At 40.6% G+C, this 15,563-nt stretch overlaps 2 protein-coding genes across 3 annotated transcripts; both read left to right on the forward strand.

Moving 5' to 3' along the window:
* Positions 1-198: 198 nt before the first annotated feature.
* tmem30aa (transmembrane protein 30Aa) lies at positions 199-4,748 on the forward strand. Its single transcript, XM_076299659.1, has 7 exons — positions 199-690; positions 815-934; positions 1,658-1,765; positions 1,946-2,033; positions 2,126-2,272; positions 2,374-2,586; positions 3,007-4,748. The coding sequence occupies exons 1-7, from the start codon at positions 442-444 to the stop codon at positions 3,198-3,200; spliced, it is 1,119 nt and encodes a 372-aa protein (XP_076155774.1). The 5' UTR covers positions 199-441; the 3' UTR covers positions 3,201-4,748.
* A 4,138-nt stretch (positions 4,749-8,886) lies between these two features.
* ctsba (cathepsin Ba) lies at positions 8,887-15,252 on the forward strand. Of its 2 annotated transcripts, none has more exons than XM_076299660.1 (10): positions 8,887-9,029; positions 10,462-10,585; positions 10,888-10,973; positions 11,428-11,542; positions 11,728-11,843; positions 13,325-13,410; positions 13,904-14,050; positions 14,230-14,346; positions 14,471-14,599; positions 14,761-15,252. In XM_076299660.1, exons 2-10 carry the CDS (start codon positions 10,463-10,465, stop codon positions 14,832-14,834), a joined length of 993 nt encoding a protein of 330 aa, XP_076155775.1. In that variant the 5' UTR covers positions 8,887-9,029; position 10,462; the 3' UTR covers positions 14,835-15,252. The 2 variants fall into 2 exon arrangements, with proteins under 2 accessions (XP_076155775.1, XP_076155776.1); XM_076299661.1 differs by having other exon boundaries at positions 8,894-9,033.
* The last annotated feature ends 311 nt before the right edge of the window (positions 15,253-15,563 follow it).

Genomic DNA, 15,563 nt, shown 5'->3' on the forward strand with positions numbered 1-15,563 from the left:
ATAAATTGTGATAGAAACACTAAACTATCAATAAACTAACTAAGTATGTAATCAGAAGATTACTTTTTGGAGTTGAATTGTAGGCCTACAAATTGCACATTAGGCCAGCACAGAGCCGCTCTGTGCCAGCAGGAGGAACGCTGCCCTCCAGTGGAATGAGGAAACTGAAAGCGTTTGTTGACGTCATTACGCAAAGCTTCCGTGTTTACCACCCTGTCTATGGGTAAATCACAAACTGAAAGAAGTGCAGCTCAGAGTATGGGAAACGCTATGTAGCTGTGCACTTATAATAACGTTACTACCTGTTGAGGATTTATCGTATTTGTTTTAAATCAATCGATCGGAGTGAATAGCCATCAAACTGCTCAGATTCCGCGTCTGACACAGTGTTTAGGTTGAATAACGTTACTAAGTCGGGTGACATCCAATTAGCTAGCAGCAATGATGGCGTCGAGCTACAATGCTAAAGAAGAGGACGGTCATCATTCAGGAGCCGTAGGTCCCGGTGGAGCAGGTGTTATTAAGAGCAAGAAGCCCGATAACACGGCGTTTAAACAACAACGATTACCAGCTTGGCAGCCAATTCTGACAGCTGGCACTGTCCTCCCAGCGTTTTTCGTGATCGGGCTGATCTTCATCCCTATTGGCATTGGCCTCTTCGTCACTTCCAACAACATAAAAGAGTTTGAGGTGAGCCCCGTGTCTTTGGTTATCCAACCAAAGAATTATTTTTTGGTGAATGTCAAAAGTTTTCGTGTCCTCAGTTCTGCCACTTATAAGACAACAGCTCATGCACAAGTTTGCACGATTTCAGATCGACTACACAGGAGTAGAGGAGTCCAGTCCTTGCTATGTTTGCTCTTTCAATTACACCTGGAATAATACAACTCCCTGCCAATGTTCGATTCCATTCTCTCTTGACCAACCATTTGAGGTAGGCAATCTTGTGTTGTTCGAGTATTTTGAAGGCTTTATCGATCAAGCAGTTATATAGGTTTTTATAGAATTTATATACTTTATTTTTTTTATGTGATTTAAATTATTACACTATGGGTTACATCTCACACTATAGCAAAATTATCTGTGACATTGATCTGTACCTGATGCCCTTCTTGTGAACAGAACAAGAATAACATTGGCTTTCATCAAATATTGATTAGACTTACTTCTAAATAGCTTTTCATTGATTACACTTTCACCTAAAAGTGCTTTGCCTTGTCCTATTGTTTCTGTGCCGCTTTTGTGTGGACAGATCGATAGACTATTTCAATATTTGGACAAGCTGTTGAAAATGTAATCTCACTGTACTGGGTGTATGAAGAACTTGATAACAAAAAACACCAACATTGTTGTGTGGCAATAAAGTATCACGGTTGATTATGTGTTTTTTCGGTATGCTTCATTCTCCATTGTAATACAGAGTATTTGTTTTGGTGTACAGTAGTTGTAACTGTTCTACAACTATTGTGTACGGTTTTCATTGTGATTGTAATCTAATCGAAAATTAGGTCTACCCTCAATGACTTTTCCAGAATTAGAGGTTGAATGGATCGAGAATTAAAGGTTGAATGAATGAACGTATTATTGTGTACTATTTGCTGTTTGCCAGTGCAGCTACAGTGATTGTGCATGTCATTGATGTTCATATTTTCTCCAGAGCAATGTCTTCATGTACTACGGCTTGTCCAACTTCTACCAGAACCACAGGCGTTATGTGAAATCTAGGGATGATAGCCAGTTGAATGGTGATAAAAGTTCATTATTGGTATGTACAGTTTGATGTCTTCTTTGATTTGTTTAATTTGTCCTGATGGCAAAAATATTGTACCATAAGAGTATGTTTTCATATCCTTAATGAAACTGGGAAATGTTGTTTTGTTTAAGAAATGAAATTTATTGGGAAATGTACATGTATGTATTTATACCTTTCCTCTTGTTTTTCTAGAATCCAAGTAAGGAATGTGAACCTTACCGCTCTAGTCAGGGATCACCCATAGCCCCTTGTGGTGCTATTGCTAACAGTCTCTTTAATGGTAAGATAATGTTGTATGATTCATGATTTTATATTAAGTAATGACAATGAACTCTGTGTTTTACTTGTGTTTTACTTATTATTATTAATCAGATACCTTGGAGCTGTTTTACAATTTTCCAAATGGTACTAGCATTCCCATACCATTAGTAAAGAAGGGCATTGCTTGGTGGACTGACAAGCATGTGAAATTCAGGAACCCAGGAGGAAACAACAACAATCTAACAGCTTCATTTGCAGGTAACCTGTCTTGTGATATGAAATCATTATATGAGCATTAGATTGCTGATGAAGACAGAAAGATTAATTTAATTGTTAATGTTATGCATATTTTATTTCAGGCACAGCCAAGCCTGTCAACTGGCGGAAACCTGTCTTTGAGCTCGACCCCAGCGACCCTGACAACAATGGCTTTGTCAATGAAGACTTTATTGTGTGGATGCGCACAGCTGCCCTTCCCACTTTCAGAAAGCTTTACCGCATCATCCAGAAGAAGAAGGACAACATGATGCCAACACTACCCAGAGGAAACTACACACTGAACGTCACCTACAGTATCCTTTTACACATATTGAGCATCAACTTGAAAAAAAATGTGTGTGAGTCAGTATATGCACAGTCAAAATATACAATTAATAAGTCATGAAGTATGAGTAAATGTGTTGCAGGTGTGGGAAATCAAAGGCTGTTTTAGTGTATTATTCACAACTAGGGCGGTTGTGGCAGTTTAATGTTACCTATATGAAAATACTGTGTGTTATACCCTGGTGACGAAATACTGCTTACTCTTTTCTAATTGGTTAACAGATGGTGTTAATAGAATGACTGCTGTTTCATATAATTGCCTCTGAGGTATACACAAACATGTTTTGGATCTCTTTTTCAAAGTTTCAAAGCTATAAGCGTCATACTTAATGTGCCCAGTTGTTTGTTTAGTTACATATACATCTTTTCCCTTAATGACCTGATCCCAGATTACCCTGTGCGCAGCTTTGAAGGCCGTAAGCGTATGATTCTGAGCACCATCTCCTGGATGGGAGGGAAAAACCCATTCCTTGGCATTGCTTACATCACTGTAGGCTCTGTGTGTTTCTTCTTGGGCGTGGTTCTCCTCTTCATTCACCACAAGTACGGCAGCAGGAACAACAACGCAGACATCCCCAACTGAGAAGACATCACCTGAGGTGCTCACGCACATTCCTGTGTAGCTGCTGAACCCTTGCATGGACTACTGGCTTTCCCATTGGCTCATTTTCTGTGTAAAAAATTGAGTGGTGCTCCAAAGTTATTTAAGACATTAAATCCATATACATTGTCAAGTGTATACAAATTATTTCATACAGAGGTCAAATACTGTATAAAGTATAGGGAAATTAACCAACTGAAATTTTGGATTATTATCGCAGTGCACAGAATTTAGTGCTCTTAAGTTATTAATGCTGGTGGTGACATTCTTTACAGAATTCTTTATTCAGTTTCAGAATAAGTATTCAGTATTCTTTAGAGATACCGTCTGCTGTGTATTTTACTTGACAGAAGTAATTTTAAGGGCCTAGTTTAATCATGTAGTTACAGTATCCTGCCAAATATTGTTGGATTGCAGTGGCTGTTTGTTTTAAAAAGCTCTACAGTTACAGATACAGCATCGATCTCGAAATCAAGCACAATACCCTAAGCAACACAATTTAGTATTTTATACTTGAAACCAGTTACCCTGATTTTACCAAAATTGTTAAGATAATCTATGCCACACTCTACTACAGAATATATGCAGTGTACCATCCCAATCAAAATTATTCTTTAACTCAGAACTACAGATTGAAGGATGCCCATGCAAATTGAAGGATGTTCTTGCTTTTCCGTTCCCTATGTGTTGTCTTGTCCAACTGAATGTAATGAGTGTGGTACTGATAGCTTAATATAAGCTATTATTCATGTACATTTTGCAGCCATAACCTGAAGCAAATATTTTCATTCATTTTACATAGGGGTTGCACATTGATGTCAGTATGAATCACACCTGCTTCTTGCTTAGTTTTGCTTCTTTATGTTTATTGGATCAGATTGACCTCATTATATCTGACATTTCATATGCATGTTGCAGTTTTTGTTTATGTATCTCATCAAGGGCTATATTTATTTCTTTTTTGGTTTTTATTTTGTTATTTAACATTTTACACTCTTTGTTGTATTTATTGTGACCAGATCATTTTGAGTTGATAATCATTCATTGTTGTGTTGGATGATCTTATTTGTCTTATTTGTTTTCACTGGTTTGAAATAACCCAAATGTTGTAGTATCATAAAAATGCACTTTAAAATTGACATACATTTTAAAGCAGTACCTGGGGATTATTTATTGTATGCTGTTGCTTACACTTTCTTTTACAGTATCTAGCTAAATATTTTGTCAAAATAACAAGCACAAACATATGAGGCAACTGTAGACCCCTTCAAAACTGGATTTGGTATTTGAGCCTCCCCAATTTTTTTGTCTATTGACAAGTATATTGACATGTTGTCTATGCATGCCTAATTATGTGATACAGCAAAAGTCAGCCATGTGAGCCATTAGATGTGCATAGATAGGCATGTGCGCTGAGCTTTGTAGACACTGTAAAAGAAAATGTAATCATATTTTTTGTAATAGGGCTACACCTTGATTTTTGACAGCTGGAGATTGCTAAAATGAATAAATGATCCTGCTTACTCCACATTTCATTGTCTGGTTTTAGTGAGCGGTTGCACACCACACCTACCACACATCACAGCCAATCTGCTGGATCTTGTGTTTGGTAATACCCTTCAAAAAACGGCAATGAAAAAACTGGTGTCATGTGAACTGATGATGGGACTTTGTCAAGTTTTCTCAGTGGATTTACCAGACAACCCTGCAAAGGGATGCAAATGGGAGAATGACCCAAGGATGCCTTAATCCATTAATGACCTTGAAAACATTTAATACCCACAATGCATTCTGTCATTGTAAACTGCTCACTATCAAACTGTAATGTTTGAGTGTGAGAGCATGCACACAAGATAACTCCCTACTGCACCTTATTGATGAACAAGCATACTCAAGAATATTATCAGAGACCCCAGTCATCCCAACAATAGCCTCTTCTCTGTCTGGGTTACTGTTGCCTGAAAGCCAGCACTGAGAGACTGATGAAAAAGCTGCTATCCACAGCCTATCCGCATCTTGAATGAGGACTGAGATGACAAACCTCAATGCACTAGTTATGCACATCAGCTTGTATTGCAGTTGGCAAATCTGACAGATTGAAGGGACTTAGCCAAAATTTTGAATGTTTACAACTCTCATGCCCCTCCCCCACTATCACCGAGCACCCTCTCATCGAGTTTGTGCTCGTCAGTGCGCACCAGACTGTGATTGAAAGTCAGATCTCACACAGCCCTGCTCTGATTGGACCAGAAGAACTGTGGATTTTTGCAAAACAAATAACAGGCTCTAGGTGGAGGTAGAAGTGCAGGTTTTTTTTCTAAAACCGGCTGATTTATGTTGTTCTGTCGGAGCATAGTGTCGGTTTCAGTAAATATGATCTTGCCAACTGCAGCTTTAAGTGAAGTGAAAATAACAATGACTGATACAGTGAAGACACAATTGAAAGTTTCATACAGGGAAAATAGTACATACAGCAGACAGACTGTCAGCCAGGCCATTGAGAACACCAGCTTAATCATTAAAACATAAATCTGCATACAATTTATACCACTAGATGTATCTCAAATATGACCACTGCTCAGTCCTGCACATTCTCTTTTGCTTGCCTTAATATGCAGCTTGTTACAGTTACACAATATAGTAGTAGTAGGTAACACTCAAACAGCTTACAGCAGGGGTGTCCAACAAGGTGCACCTATGAGGGACAGGGGCACCTATGAGGCACCCACAGCGCACTTTCTGAAAATAGCCAACAAGTTGCCTGCAGATCACGCTCTAAAACATCCTCAACTGGGATTTAATAGATATTTAATTGTAGACTATACATCTGTAACATTAACTTGATATTGGTGATACCTTACAAAGTGTAACTGGGCCTTTGGCTCTGAATCTTTAAACAACAACGGAAGCAGAGCGCATACACACTGCTCGCATGCATAGATAGTAAAAGAAAAAAAGCTTGCTCGTCTGATGTAGCCAATGGAAGCATATCTTTGCAAAAGTTCTGTGGCTATTCTGTGTTTGTCCCATACGGTTTGTGCATGATTGTTCAAGGACTGAAAAACAATTGCTTTAGCTCACGGGCCCTTTCTCCTCTGTAGTAGTAGAGGGCTTGTAGGAGCTCTGGAGCTCTGTCACGGTCCAGTGACTGTCCTGTCCTGTATAAAACGTTTAGAATTCTGTTTTAGACAGTGGCTGAGTGTCACGGGGCACTAACAGGACAGGGCAGTCACGGGACAGTGGCTGGGTGTCTCAGGATAACAGGACAGGACAGTCACAGGACAGTTGCTGGGTGTCACAGGACACTACTAACAGGACAGGACAGTCACAGGACAGTGGCTGGGTGTCTCAGGACACTACTAACAGGACAGGACAGACACAGGACAGTGGCTGCGTGTCTCAGGACACTACTCAGGACAGTGGCTAGGTTTCTCGGGACACTAATAACAGGACAAGACAGTTTTTGCTGCTACTGCATTTCCTTCTCATCGATAAGAGACCCTGCATTCCATGCAAAATATGTTGCAGGTGTAACCTTAGATGAACTGCTGTGCTGAAGTTGGTATGGGCAGGAAATAGTTATATTTTGATAAGATACAAATAATTTTACCATTTTACAATTTTACTCAAAGGGGCCAAGTCTGAGTCAAGTCTCGAGTCAATAAAGTCCAAGTTGAGTTGCAAGTCATTTCTAATTTTGTCAAGTTGAGTCTGAAGTCATCAAAATCGTGACTCAAGTCTGACTCGAGTCCAAATGTAATTCAAGTCCACACCTCTGGTCATTACGTAATATCAAAAACATATTTACAACATAGTGCAGGGGTGTCAAACATAAGGGGCCAGATCAGACCTGCCAGCACGATTCATGCGGCACCCCAGATGTTATGGGTAGGAAGAGAAAATTAGAGACCTGTTTCCTGTGTATAGGCAGACTACCCAATGAGGCCAAGGCTAGGGGCCTACTTTTCTGCTTGGCATTCATTGAAGGGTCCAGACAGGCTTTTTGATGCTTATCAAAATGTTTAGAAATGTAGCCTAGGCTATATAGGCTTATACTGGGCTTAAACTGCTTTACAAGTGGCCAAGTGAATCCACAACATAAGCCTACAGTTAACCCTCTACTGTATGGTGTTGCCATATGGCAACAGTTATTATATCTTAGTGTTTCTAATTGATAGGAACACCAAACCTATATTTTATTATTTAAAAGTTAAGAAGGGGACTTTAATTTTTGTATGAAAAAAATAATTGTTAGGTCACATGACTATGATATGTTGTTAGTACCTCTGTGACCACCACCACTCTCTGGACTATGTTAACATGAACAATTTATCATTAAAACAAGTTTATATATAATGAGTTTTTTGTAAATTGGCAAAATATAATTATGGAATCTGTGGGCAGCCGTGGCCTACTGGTTAGCACTTCGGACTCCGGTTCGAACCCCGACCACAGCTGAAGTGCCCTTGAGCAAGGCACCTAACTCCTCACTGCTCCCCGAGCGCCGCTGTTGTTGCAGGCAGCTCACTGCGCCGGGATTAGTGTGTGCTTCACCTCACTGTGTGTTCACTGTGTGCAGTGTGTTTCACTAATTCACGGATTGGGTTAAATGCAGAGACCAAATTTCCCTCACGGGATCAAAAGAGTATATATACTTATACTTATCTTTTTATGCCCATTCAACTGAATGACATATACAACAGGATTACATAGCACTAGGATACTCTAGGAATATTTACAACTTTTGACAATATTTTAAAGTAAAAAAAAAACATTATTTACACTTTTATTTATAATTCCAGACATATTGGAGTATTATAAGATAATGTAAATGTTTACCAACTTATCTGTGGAATAAGGTCCAGATATTAGTGACTGGAGCGGTAAGATGTATTTTGTGTAATTGTTCACTATACAGTCCACTAGACATGTTTTTTTCATCATTTTTGTTTCGGATTTTGCTATGGAGCCATCCAATGCATGCCCAGGGTGTGCCTGTAGTATAAACCACACCGGGGACCCCTAGGTTAGGTTGATCCTTGTGTGGGGCCCTAGATTTGGATGACGTATGACTTTACAGGGCAGGAGAAGTGTGTCATGGGGATGTGTGAAGGATATGTCTCTCTGTGTGTACAGTATGGATTTGCACGCTTTCTGAAGACTGTGCGGTCTAAGTGCAGCTGAATATGTCCTCTGACCGCGACAGAACCCTATGAATATAATGAAAGTCATCACAATGTGCATCACATTGCAGCAAACTTGTTGAGTTGCAGATACATTGTCTTACTGGTTTAGACACTTCATGTGGTTTGAGTCACGATGTTGTCAAAACGTTGGTCAGCATGTTTTCCAACATCAGATTTCGACAAGTGATGAATCATGACCAATGTAGGTCTTATCAATGTTGAACCTCAGGCCACGCTCATCTGTGCTGCGCACAACAGTGCCCCTGGTGGAGATATGCGCATAGATGTAGAGGTGCGCAATCTGCGCATATTCAAAGTCTGCACACTGTTTGAAAACAGTCGTGGTGGGTGTCGACGACATCATAAAATACAAAAAGCAGTTCTCATACAACTACTTTTGAAAGCTACTTTAGGATTTTCCTGTGTACGATCCATAGGGTACGATCACTGCGTATCACAGATTTTATATCACGTGAGAGTCACCAGACAGATGTTCACATGACAGACCACGTGATTGAAAACTTCTATTTAAAAACAGAACCGAAAGCAATGAGTGCATAGAAAATCCATCTCTCAGGCGCCTCGTCAAATTCAAACCCTTATCAGCGTGTCAAGCAGTGGACAGGTAGGTAGGCTGTGCGTTTCATCTATCTTATTCACAGTAATGCGAAGGCAACAGGAAAAGAGAGATAGCTCACCAGCTATCTTTAGCCGCTGATGCTAGCATCGTACATATTGATCAGTGGGCTATAAAACAAGAGGAAAGTAGGTCATGATGTTTACTTTAGTTTTGTGGGCGCACATCCAGCAGCTAGCTATCGGGCAGAGATTTTTAGTGTGGAAGTGTGGATAACTTTAATTATTGTGGGAAGGTACTGTGTATTATTGTAACGTTAACGTACAAGCCACCCGTAACGTCTATGTGCGAAGTTACTACTATGGATAACTTTATGCTCATGTGTTAGTGCTAAACTCAAAACAAGCTACCGTTTGCCGTATTCCGTAGTGTTGAGAGAAATCAAAGTTGTATGTTGGTCTCGAGTCGGTCCTTCGCAGGTTCATCATGTTTACATTTATGCGCAATTTGTTGTGAAAACTAGATTGGGAGGAGGCCTAACGTTAGCTCTATTACGTGTTACATGTTGTTACTTGTCTCTGGTAGCTGCACAAAACACCCAACACGAAAAGTCATGCACATACGTATGACATCAATGCATAATACATCAATGATCCTTGACCTTGATCTTAAAACGAAACAATGTGGTCCCTATGTGTAACCTAGTGCATGCATTGGGCGTACGCTCCTATGAAACAAGGCGATATTGTTTGTTTGTCATGCTTCGTTGACTTCTAGTTTACAGGCAAATCTGTGATCAAGGCAAGGTCCAACCAACGACAATAAAAAAAAATCACTAATGGAGTTGTAGTTCCTCCTGATAATTTCCTCATGTGTAGCCTGTCCTGGGTTTCTAAAGTTTCGTATTAGATCTGCTGACAAAGTGCATTAATCGATCACCTGACGTCGTTGAGGAAGTGATTCTGATGGTGATTCATGCGCCCCATGACACGCTCTTTGTAGCCAAGTGAAGTAACCTACGCAAAGCATGTTCCTGCCTGTCGGTTGAAATGGAAAAATGACATCTCTGAGCCTTAATCGGAAACCTAAACTTGAGTTTTGAACTGTTTCTGGCGTCAGTCAATACAAAAAGTAAACAGGAAGAATGTCCATGCATACGGTAATAAAGTGCTTGTGTCCTTGTGTACTAGCAGGTGGATCCTAAAGGGAAGATGAAGGTTCTACTTTAGCTTGCTTAAGAGTCCTTGTCATGCCCTCTTGATTTAGTTATGCAAATACAATAAATTAAGGGGACTTGAGCTCAAGTCCAGACTTATAAGTCTCTTCACTGTGCATGACTGTGTCTGAAAGAGACCCTTGTTTGTGCATCACTGGTTCCTTGTGACAACCTCCTCTCTTAGGACAGAATGTTATTGAACGTTTATGTAGTGGTATTTGGGATGGGGACCTTACTGTAATCATATTGACTTTTCTTTTGTAGAATGTGGCGTTTGGTTTGTCTGTGTTTCGTCGCTGCACTGGCAAGCAGCTGGGCTAGACCGCGTCTCCCTCCTCTCTCGAATGAAATGGTGAACTACATTAACAAGGCCAACACCACATGGACGGTAAGACTTTCCCCACCCAACTATCAGGAATCACCCTGAGCTTCCATCAAGGAAGCGAAAATAAAAAAACTGTAACATAATCCCATGTGTGTGCAATATCTCAAGTTTCTTTTTGGCAAATTCACATCTACATTTACTTAGAACACTCGTATGTTGGTGTATCAATTTGTAGAGCGGTCAAACCCATCCAAATATTTGTACACTGGCTTGATCTTCAATAATCTTAGATGTGAGCAAGTGAAACTCAGTGGCGTGTCCTTGAGCATATCATTGTTTTAATCCTACAACTTGCTCCTTTGAAGGCTGGCCACAACTTTCACAATGTGGACTACAGCTATGTGCAGAAGCTGTGTGGTACTCTACTGAAAGGACCGAGGCTCCCCATCACGTGAGTGTGTTAGTTACTGGGGGAACATTCAAAGAGGAATTGAGACATTTAGTCAGGAGTATCTTGCACACTCACTTGTCAGAGGAAGTGAAACCTGATGGAACGGAATATTAAATGTCATTCGTGGCTTAGTCTTGGTTTAAGAGAAATGCAAAAGAAAAAAAGAGCAGACTTCTTTTTTTTTTTTATTAGTTTGAACTTTTAGAATTGTATTTACTATAATTGCACATGTGAAAGAGGAAATGTAACCTTCATTTGTCATATGAAGAGGTCAGCAGTCACTTCACAGGAAGCTGAAGGATTTTGTGTAGAGATGCAGGCTACGTGAATTAAAATGTCAAGAGGAAATGTTGTCATCACTCCCACCAGCGGTAGCACTGGCTAGAAATGCCCCACTCAAGTAAGTGTCTCTGTCTCTGTCTCTGTCTCTGTCTCTGTCTCTGTCTCTCTCTAGGGTGCAGTATGCTGGGGATATGGCACTGCCTGATAACTTTGACTCACGTGAGAACTGGCCTAACTGCCCCACCATCAAAGAGATCAGGGACCAGGGCTCATGCGGTTCCTGCTGGGTAAGGAACTTGTCCCTACAGCCGGCCACTCCTGCCTTATCACTAGGAGCTTTCCATGGAGTCCAGTTGTGCCAAAGTCTTGGTTAAATATTTATTTGTCAAACATTAATAGAAGTAACACAGCTGTTCACCAATGTCCAGTGGCCGGACTCCCTCCTCAGCATGAGTTTCCTCCTTGCCTGTAGGCTTTTGGTGCTGCTGAGGCCATGTCTGACCGCGTGTGCATTCACAGCGATGGCAAAGTGAGTGTGGAGATTTCCTCTGAGGACCTGCTGACCTGCTGCGAGTCCTGTGGGATGGGGTGAGTGATGGTTCTGGAGTGTCTGAAGCTCCCCTCATTCTCTGCTGCCATGGCATGAGTGCCTGTGTTAATCTCTATGTAGCTCTTTGTGAACCAGATCAGTTCAAAACCGGTCTCCCAAGGTCATGAAGTTGCAACACAAATTTGAAAACATTCAAACCACAAAACACAGAAAAATGAATAAATGTAAATGTGGCCAAAATGTATTCCTGTATGCATAACACACCACCCTATTGATGGTAATTTTGATACCATAGATTTAATAGAGACCCAGTCAGACCAATAGTATGAAAAATCAGGAACAGAGTTTATTTACAATGATGTGCATCAAGGGAGAGACAGCATGACTTCACCTAAAGATCCATCAGCTGCTCTAACTAGACAAGGAAATAGTTAGAGTTTAAGTATCCTTCCAGGCTGACGGGAGATGGCGTTGGTCATCCCATCTCACGTGGACTACACTGAATCAGACCCTGATTAGTGGCAGCCTGGCAATCCGGAGCAGATAGCTACTGACGCAGCCAAACACTGCAAAGTCACACAGAGATATACACAGGGACAGTACAGATATCATACAGTCATTACATAGAATCATACTTTTAGTATCAAAGTGACCTACTAATGAGAAATGCAGAACATTAAACCACATTGGAATATTGGGCAAAATGCAGAACATTAAACCATATATTGGAATATTGGACATAATGTTCTATTCCACTTTCTCTCACTATGTCTACATCAGTGATTGTTTAGTAGATCATTTTTAATCGTGCTGTTGAGTTGGGACGTCATTTGCTCCACCTTTTGCCCAACTAAAATAATTGAAACTTCACGTTGTGTTCATGACATGATCTCATTATGCGAACATGTATGTTCTTTCCTACACAAAACTGTATGTAGTATGTATCAAATTACAAAAGTCAGTAATGGGTAGTAAGTCTTGGCTCTCCCTGTTCACGTTTGGGATGCTCCAGCTGAGACTTTGGCATGCAATAATGCATCTTCTGCCCTCTGCCCTTTTTGTCCTCTGTGATTAAGACACGAGAGCTGTGAAGACTCTGCTTTTACCTTTCCAAAATAAGAGCCACAGTGCATGTAGACAGTCTTCTACAAAAGTCATTAAAGCTCTGAAGGCACAGGCACTCTGCAACCCATTCAGAATGGTTCCGCCAGTGGTTGAGAAACACTAATTTTGCCATTGGTTTTGGAGGAAGTAAGCCTTTTCTTATGACTTTGCGCCATTCAGTGGTTGCTATTTGACTGTCTTTCTGTGCAGAGTTTGTATCAAAAGTTCAGTGCTTTATATAAAGCTTTTGTGCTTATCAAATTATGATATCACTGGAGCATTTTTTTTTTTTTCTTTTGGAGGGGTAGTGACTTGAAAAGATGACCTGTTACTTACTCATCAGTTTAGGAATTGGAAGTATTTGTTGGTATTTGCATTTCTTTTGATTGATTACTTGTGTAATTTTGGTAAACAGGTGCAATGGTGGCTACCCATCTGCAGCATGGGACTTCTGGACCACTGAGGGGCTGGTGTCGGGCGGACTCTACAACTCTCATATTGGTGAGTTCATGACACCCCTTGTTGTAGGGGTGTAATTATCATGTTGTAAATTATATTGTTAATTTAAAAAAAGTTCTGGCACCCTTAGATCTTTGGCCTGTCAACTTGATGAACCTGTTGTGTTTGTCTAAGTGCCTACCTAGTCAAGTTTTATCCACGGCCAGTTTTTCCAATCCCATTTGGCACAGGCATTGTTGTGCCCTCTAATGGCCAGACATGCCATTACTATTTACTGTAGATATGTTTGGTCTGTCTTTTTATTTGTGTGTTATTGCTGTGCTGTACCAATTCCTCTTTGTATCATGTGCATTATTGTTATTGCTACTGTACTGTGATCAGTTTTGTGTATTGTACTGAATTCAATTCACAAAAGCCCCTCAGGGGACCGGTGTTACAAATTGACACGATGACCCTTGTATCAGATGTCAATTCTCAGTTTGTCTATGTACAATATCTATCAAATAAATCATAAATAAAATTTAAACTGGAACAGGCTGCCGTCCCTACACCATTGAGCCCTGTGAGCACCATGTGAATGGTTCTCGACCCCCGTGCACTGGAGAGGGTGGTGACACGCCCAGATGTACGAAGAAGTGTGCCGATGGATACACCCCTGCCTACAAAGCTGATAAACACTTTGGTAAGTGTGTGTCGGCCCTTGTGGTCTCACCCTGTAGTCATTTTATTAACTGAAGTTTACCAGAACTGAATATTTGTAAATTGTTAAGGTTGTTGATGTTGTTGTATTGTAGATAAATCGGTGGAGGTGATGTAACACTTTCTCTCTTTTCCCCACATTTTTTAATTGAATGTTTGCAGGGAAAACCTCCTACAGTGTGGGAGCGAGTGAGAAGCAGATTATGAGGGAGATCTCTGAAAATGGGCCAGTAGAGGGCGCCTTCTCTGTCTACGAGGACTTCCTGCTGTACAAGGGTGGTGAGCACTGCTGTTCAATCTTAGTCTGTCTGTTGGAGCCAGTTATTTAACCATTCCTCAACTATAGTAGGTGTGTTAACCAGACCTGGGTAATGGTGACTACTGTTGTATTGCCTGCCCCCAGGAGTGTACCAGCATGTGACTGGGTCTGAGGTCGGAGGTCATGCTATTAAGGTCCTTGGCTGGGGAGTAGATAACGACACCCCCTACTGGCTGTGTGCTAACTCCTGGAACACTGATTGGGGAGAGAATGGTATGTAGTAAGAATATTTCTGTATTCTGAATATTGCCAGGGTTTTTATTACAGGCTTCATTTATACATATTTAGGTTTCTGCTTTATCTTAACCCAAGTTGATTGTTGGAAATGTTATATTGTGATATTGATGCATGATTTTCTTTTTCCTTCCCATTAGGCTTTTTCAGAATCCTCAGAGGATCAGATCATTGTGGCATTGAGTCTGAGATTGTTGCAGGCATCCCTGCATAATGTCCTGTGGTTGGTGAAGACTGAGGTTGAGGCGGCTGCTACTGCACTCACTGCGTCCTCCGCCCTCTAGAGACATCCACATAAAACACTGCCCAACCGCTGTACTGTAGGTGACATGTGACTTGACTTGTGGCTTAAGGCTTAGTGCTGCCTGATGCAGAGTTGGACACTTTGTTTCTTAGTAGTCATTATGATGTGGCCTCCTTTTTAAATGGCTTCAGACATGCTCCACATTTTGTTTTAGTTTTTTAAGAGTGATTTTTATTGAGTGTGTGACTGAGTGAATAGTACTGAATTGCAACTATGTGAACAGGGTCTTTTACTTTGCACAATTGAACCACTAGAATAAGAGTCATTGTAGTATTGAAACTATTGTGGATATCAAACATGCTTGTTCTGACCTGATTTATAGATCAAACGGTGTCTGTGTTGATGCTTTTATATGTAATACCTTCTTTTTTTTTAAATGCTCATCTATATCAGAATTGTGGACTCGAGTCACATGACTTGGACTCGAGTCAGACTCGAGTCATGATTTTAATGACTTCAGACTTGACTTGATAAAATTCGACATGACTTGCGACTCGACTTGGACTTGAATACTATTCACTCGAGACTTGACTCGGACTTTGCCTCTTTGACTTGTGATGACTTGACATGTCTCGAATCAAACACTACATTTCCTGATCGTGGACCAGTCACCCCAGAGACGATTTCCCACGACTAAAA

Source organism: Alosa pseudoharengus, unplaced genomic scaffold (genome assembly GCF_046254945.1).
Source record: "Alosa pseudoharengus isolate Yale_2024_CS ecotype anadromous, Long Island Sound unplaced genomic scaffold, YU_APseudo_1.1 YU_APseudo_1.1_scf_22, whole genome shotgun sequence".
Taxonomy (NCBI): Eukaryota; Metazoa; Chordata; class Actinopteri; order Clupeiformes; family Clupeidae; genus Alosa; species Alosa pseudoharengus.

Excerpts from the sequence above, each read along its gene's own strand:
- tmem30aa (XM_076299659.1), top strand. The coding sequence starts at position 442 with ATGATGGCGTCGAGCTACAATGCTAAAGAAGAGGACGGTCATCATTCA. Across the intron at positions 1,766-1,945 it reads GTGATAAAAGTTCATTATTG|AATCCAAGTAAGGAATGTGA; the intron begins GTATGTACAGTT and ends TTGTTTTTCTAG. Across the intron at positions 2,034-2,125 it reads TGCTAACAGTCTCTTTAATG|ATACCTTGGAGCTGTTTTAC; the intron begins GTAAGATAATGT and ends ATTATTAATCAG.
- ctsba (XM_076299660.1), top strand. The coding sequence starts at position 10,463 with ATGTGGCGTTTGGTTTGTCTGTGTTTCGTCGCTGCACTGGCAAGCAGC. Across the intron at positions 13,411-13,903 it reads ACTCTACAACTCTCATATTG|GCTGCCGTCCCTACACCATT; the intron begins GTGAGTTCATGA and ends AAACTGGAACAG. Across the intron at positions 14,600-14,760 it reads CACTGATTGGGGAGAGAATG|GCTTTTTCAGAATCCTCAGA; the intron begins GTATGTAGTAAG and ends CCTTCCCATTAG.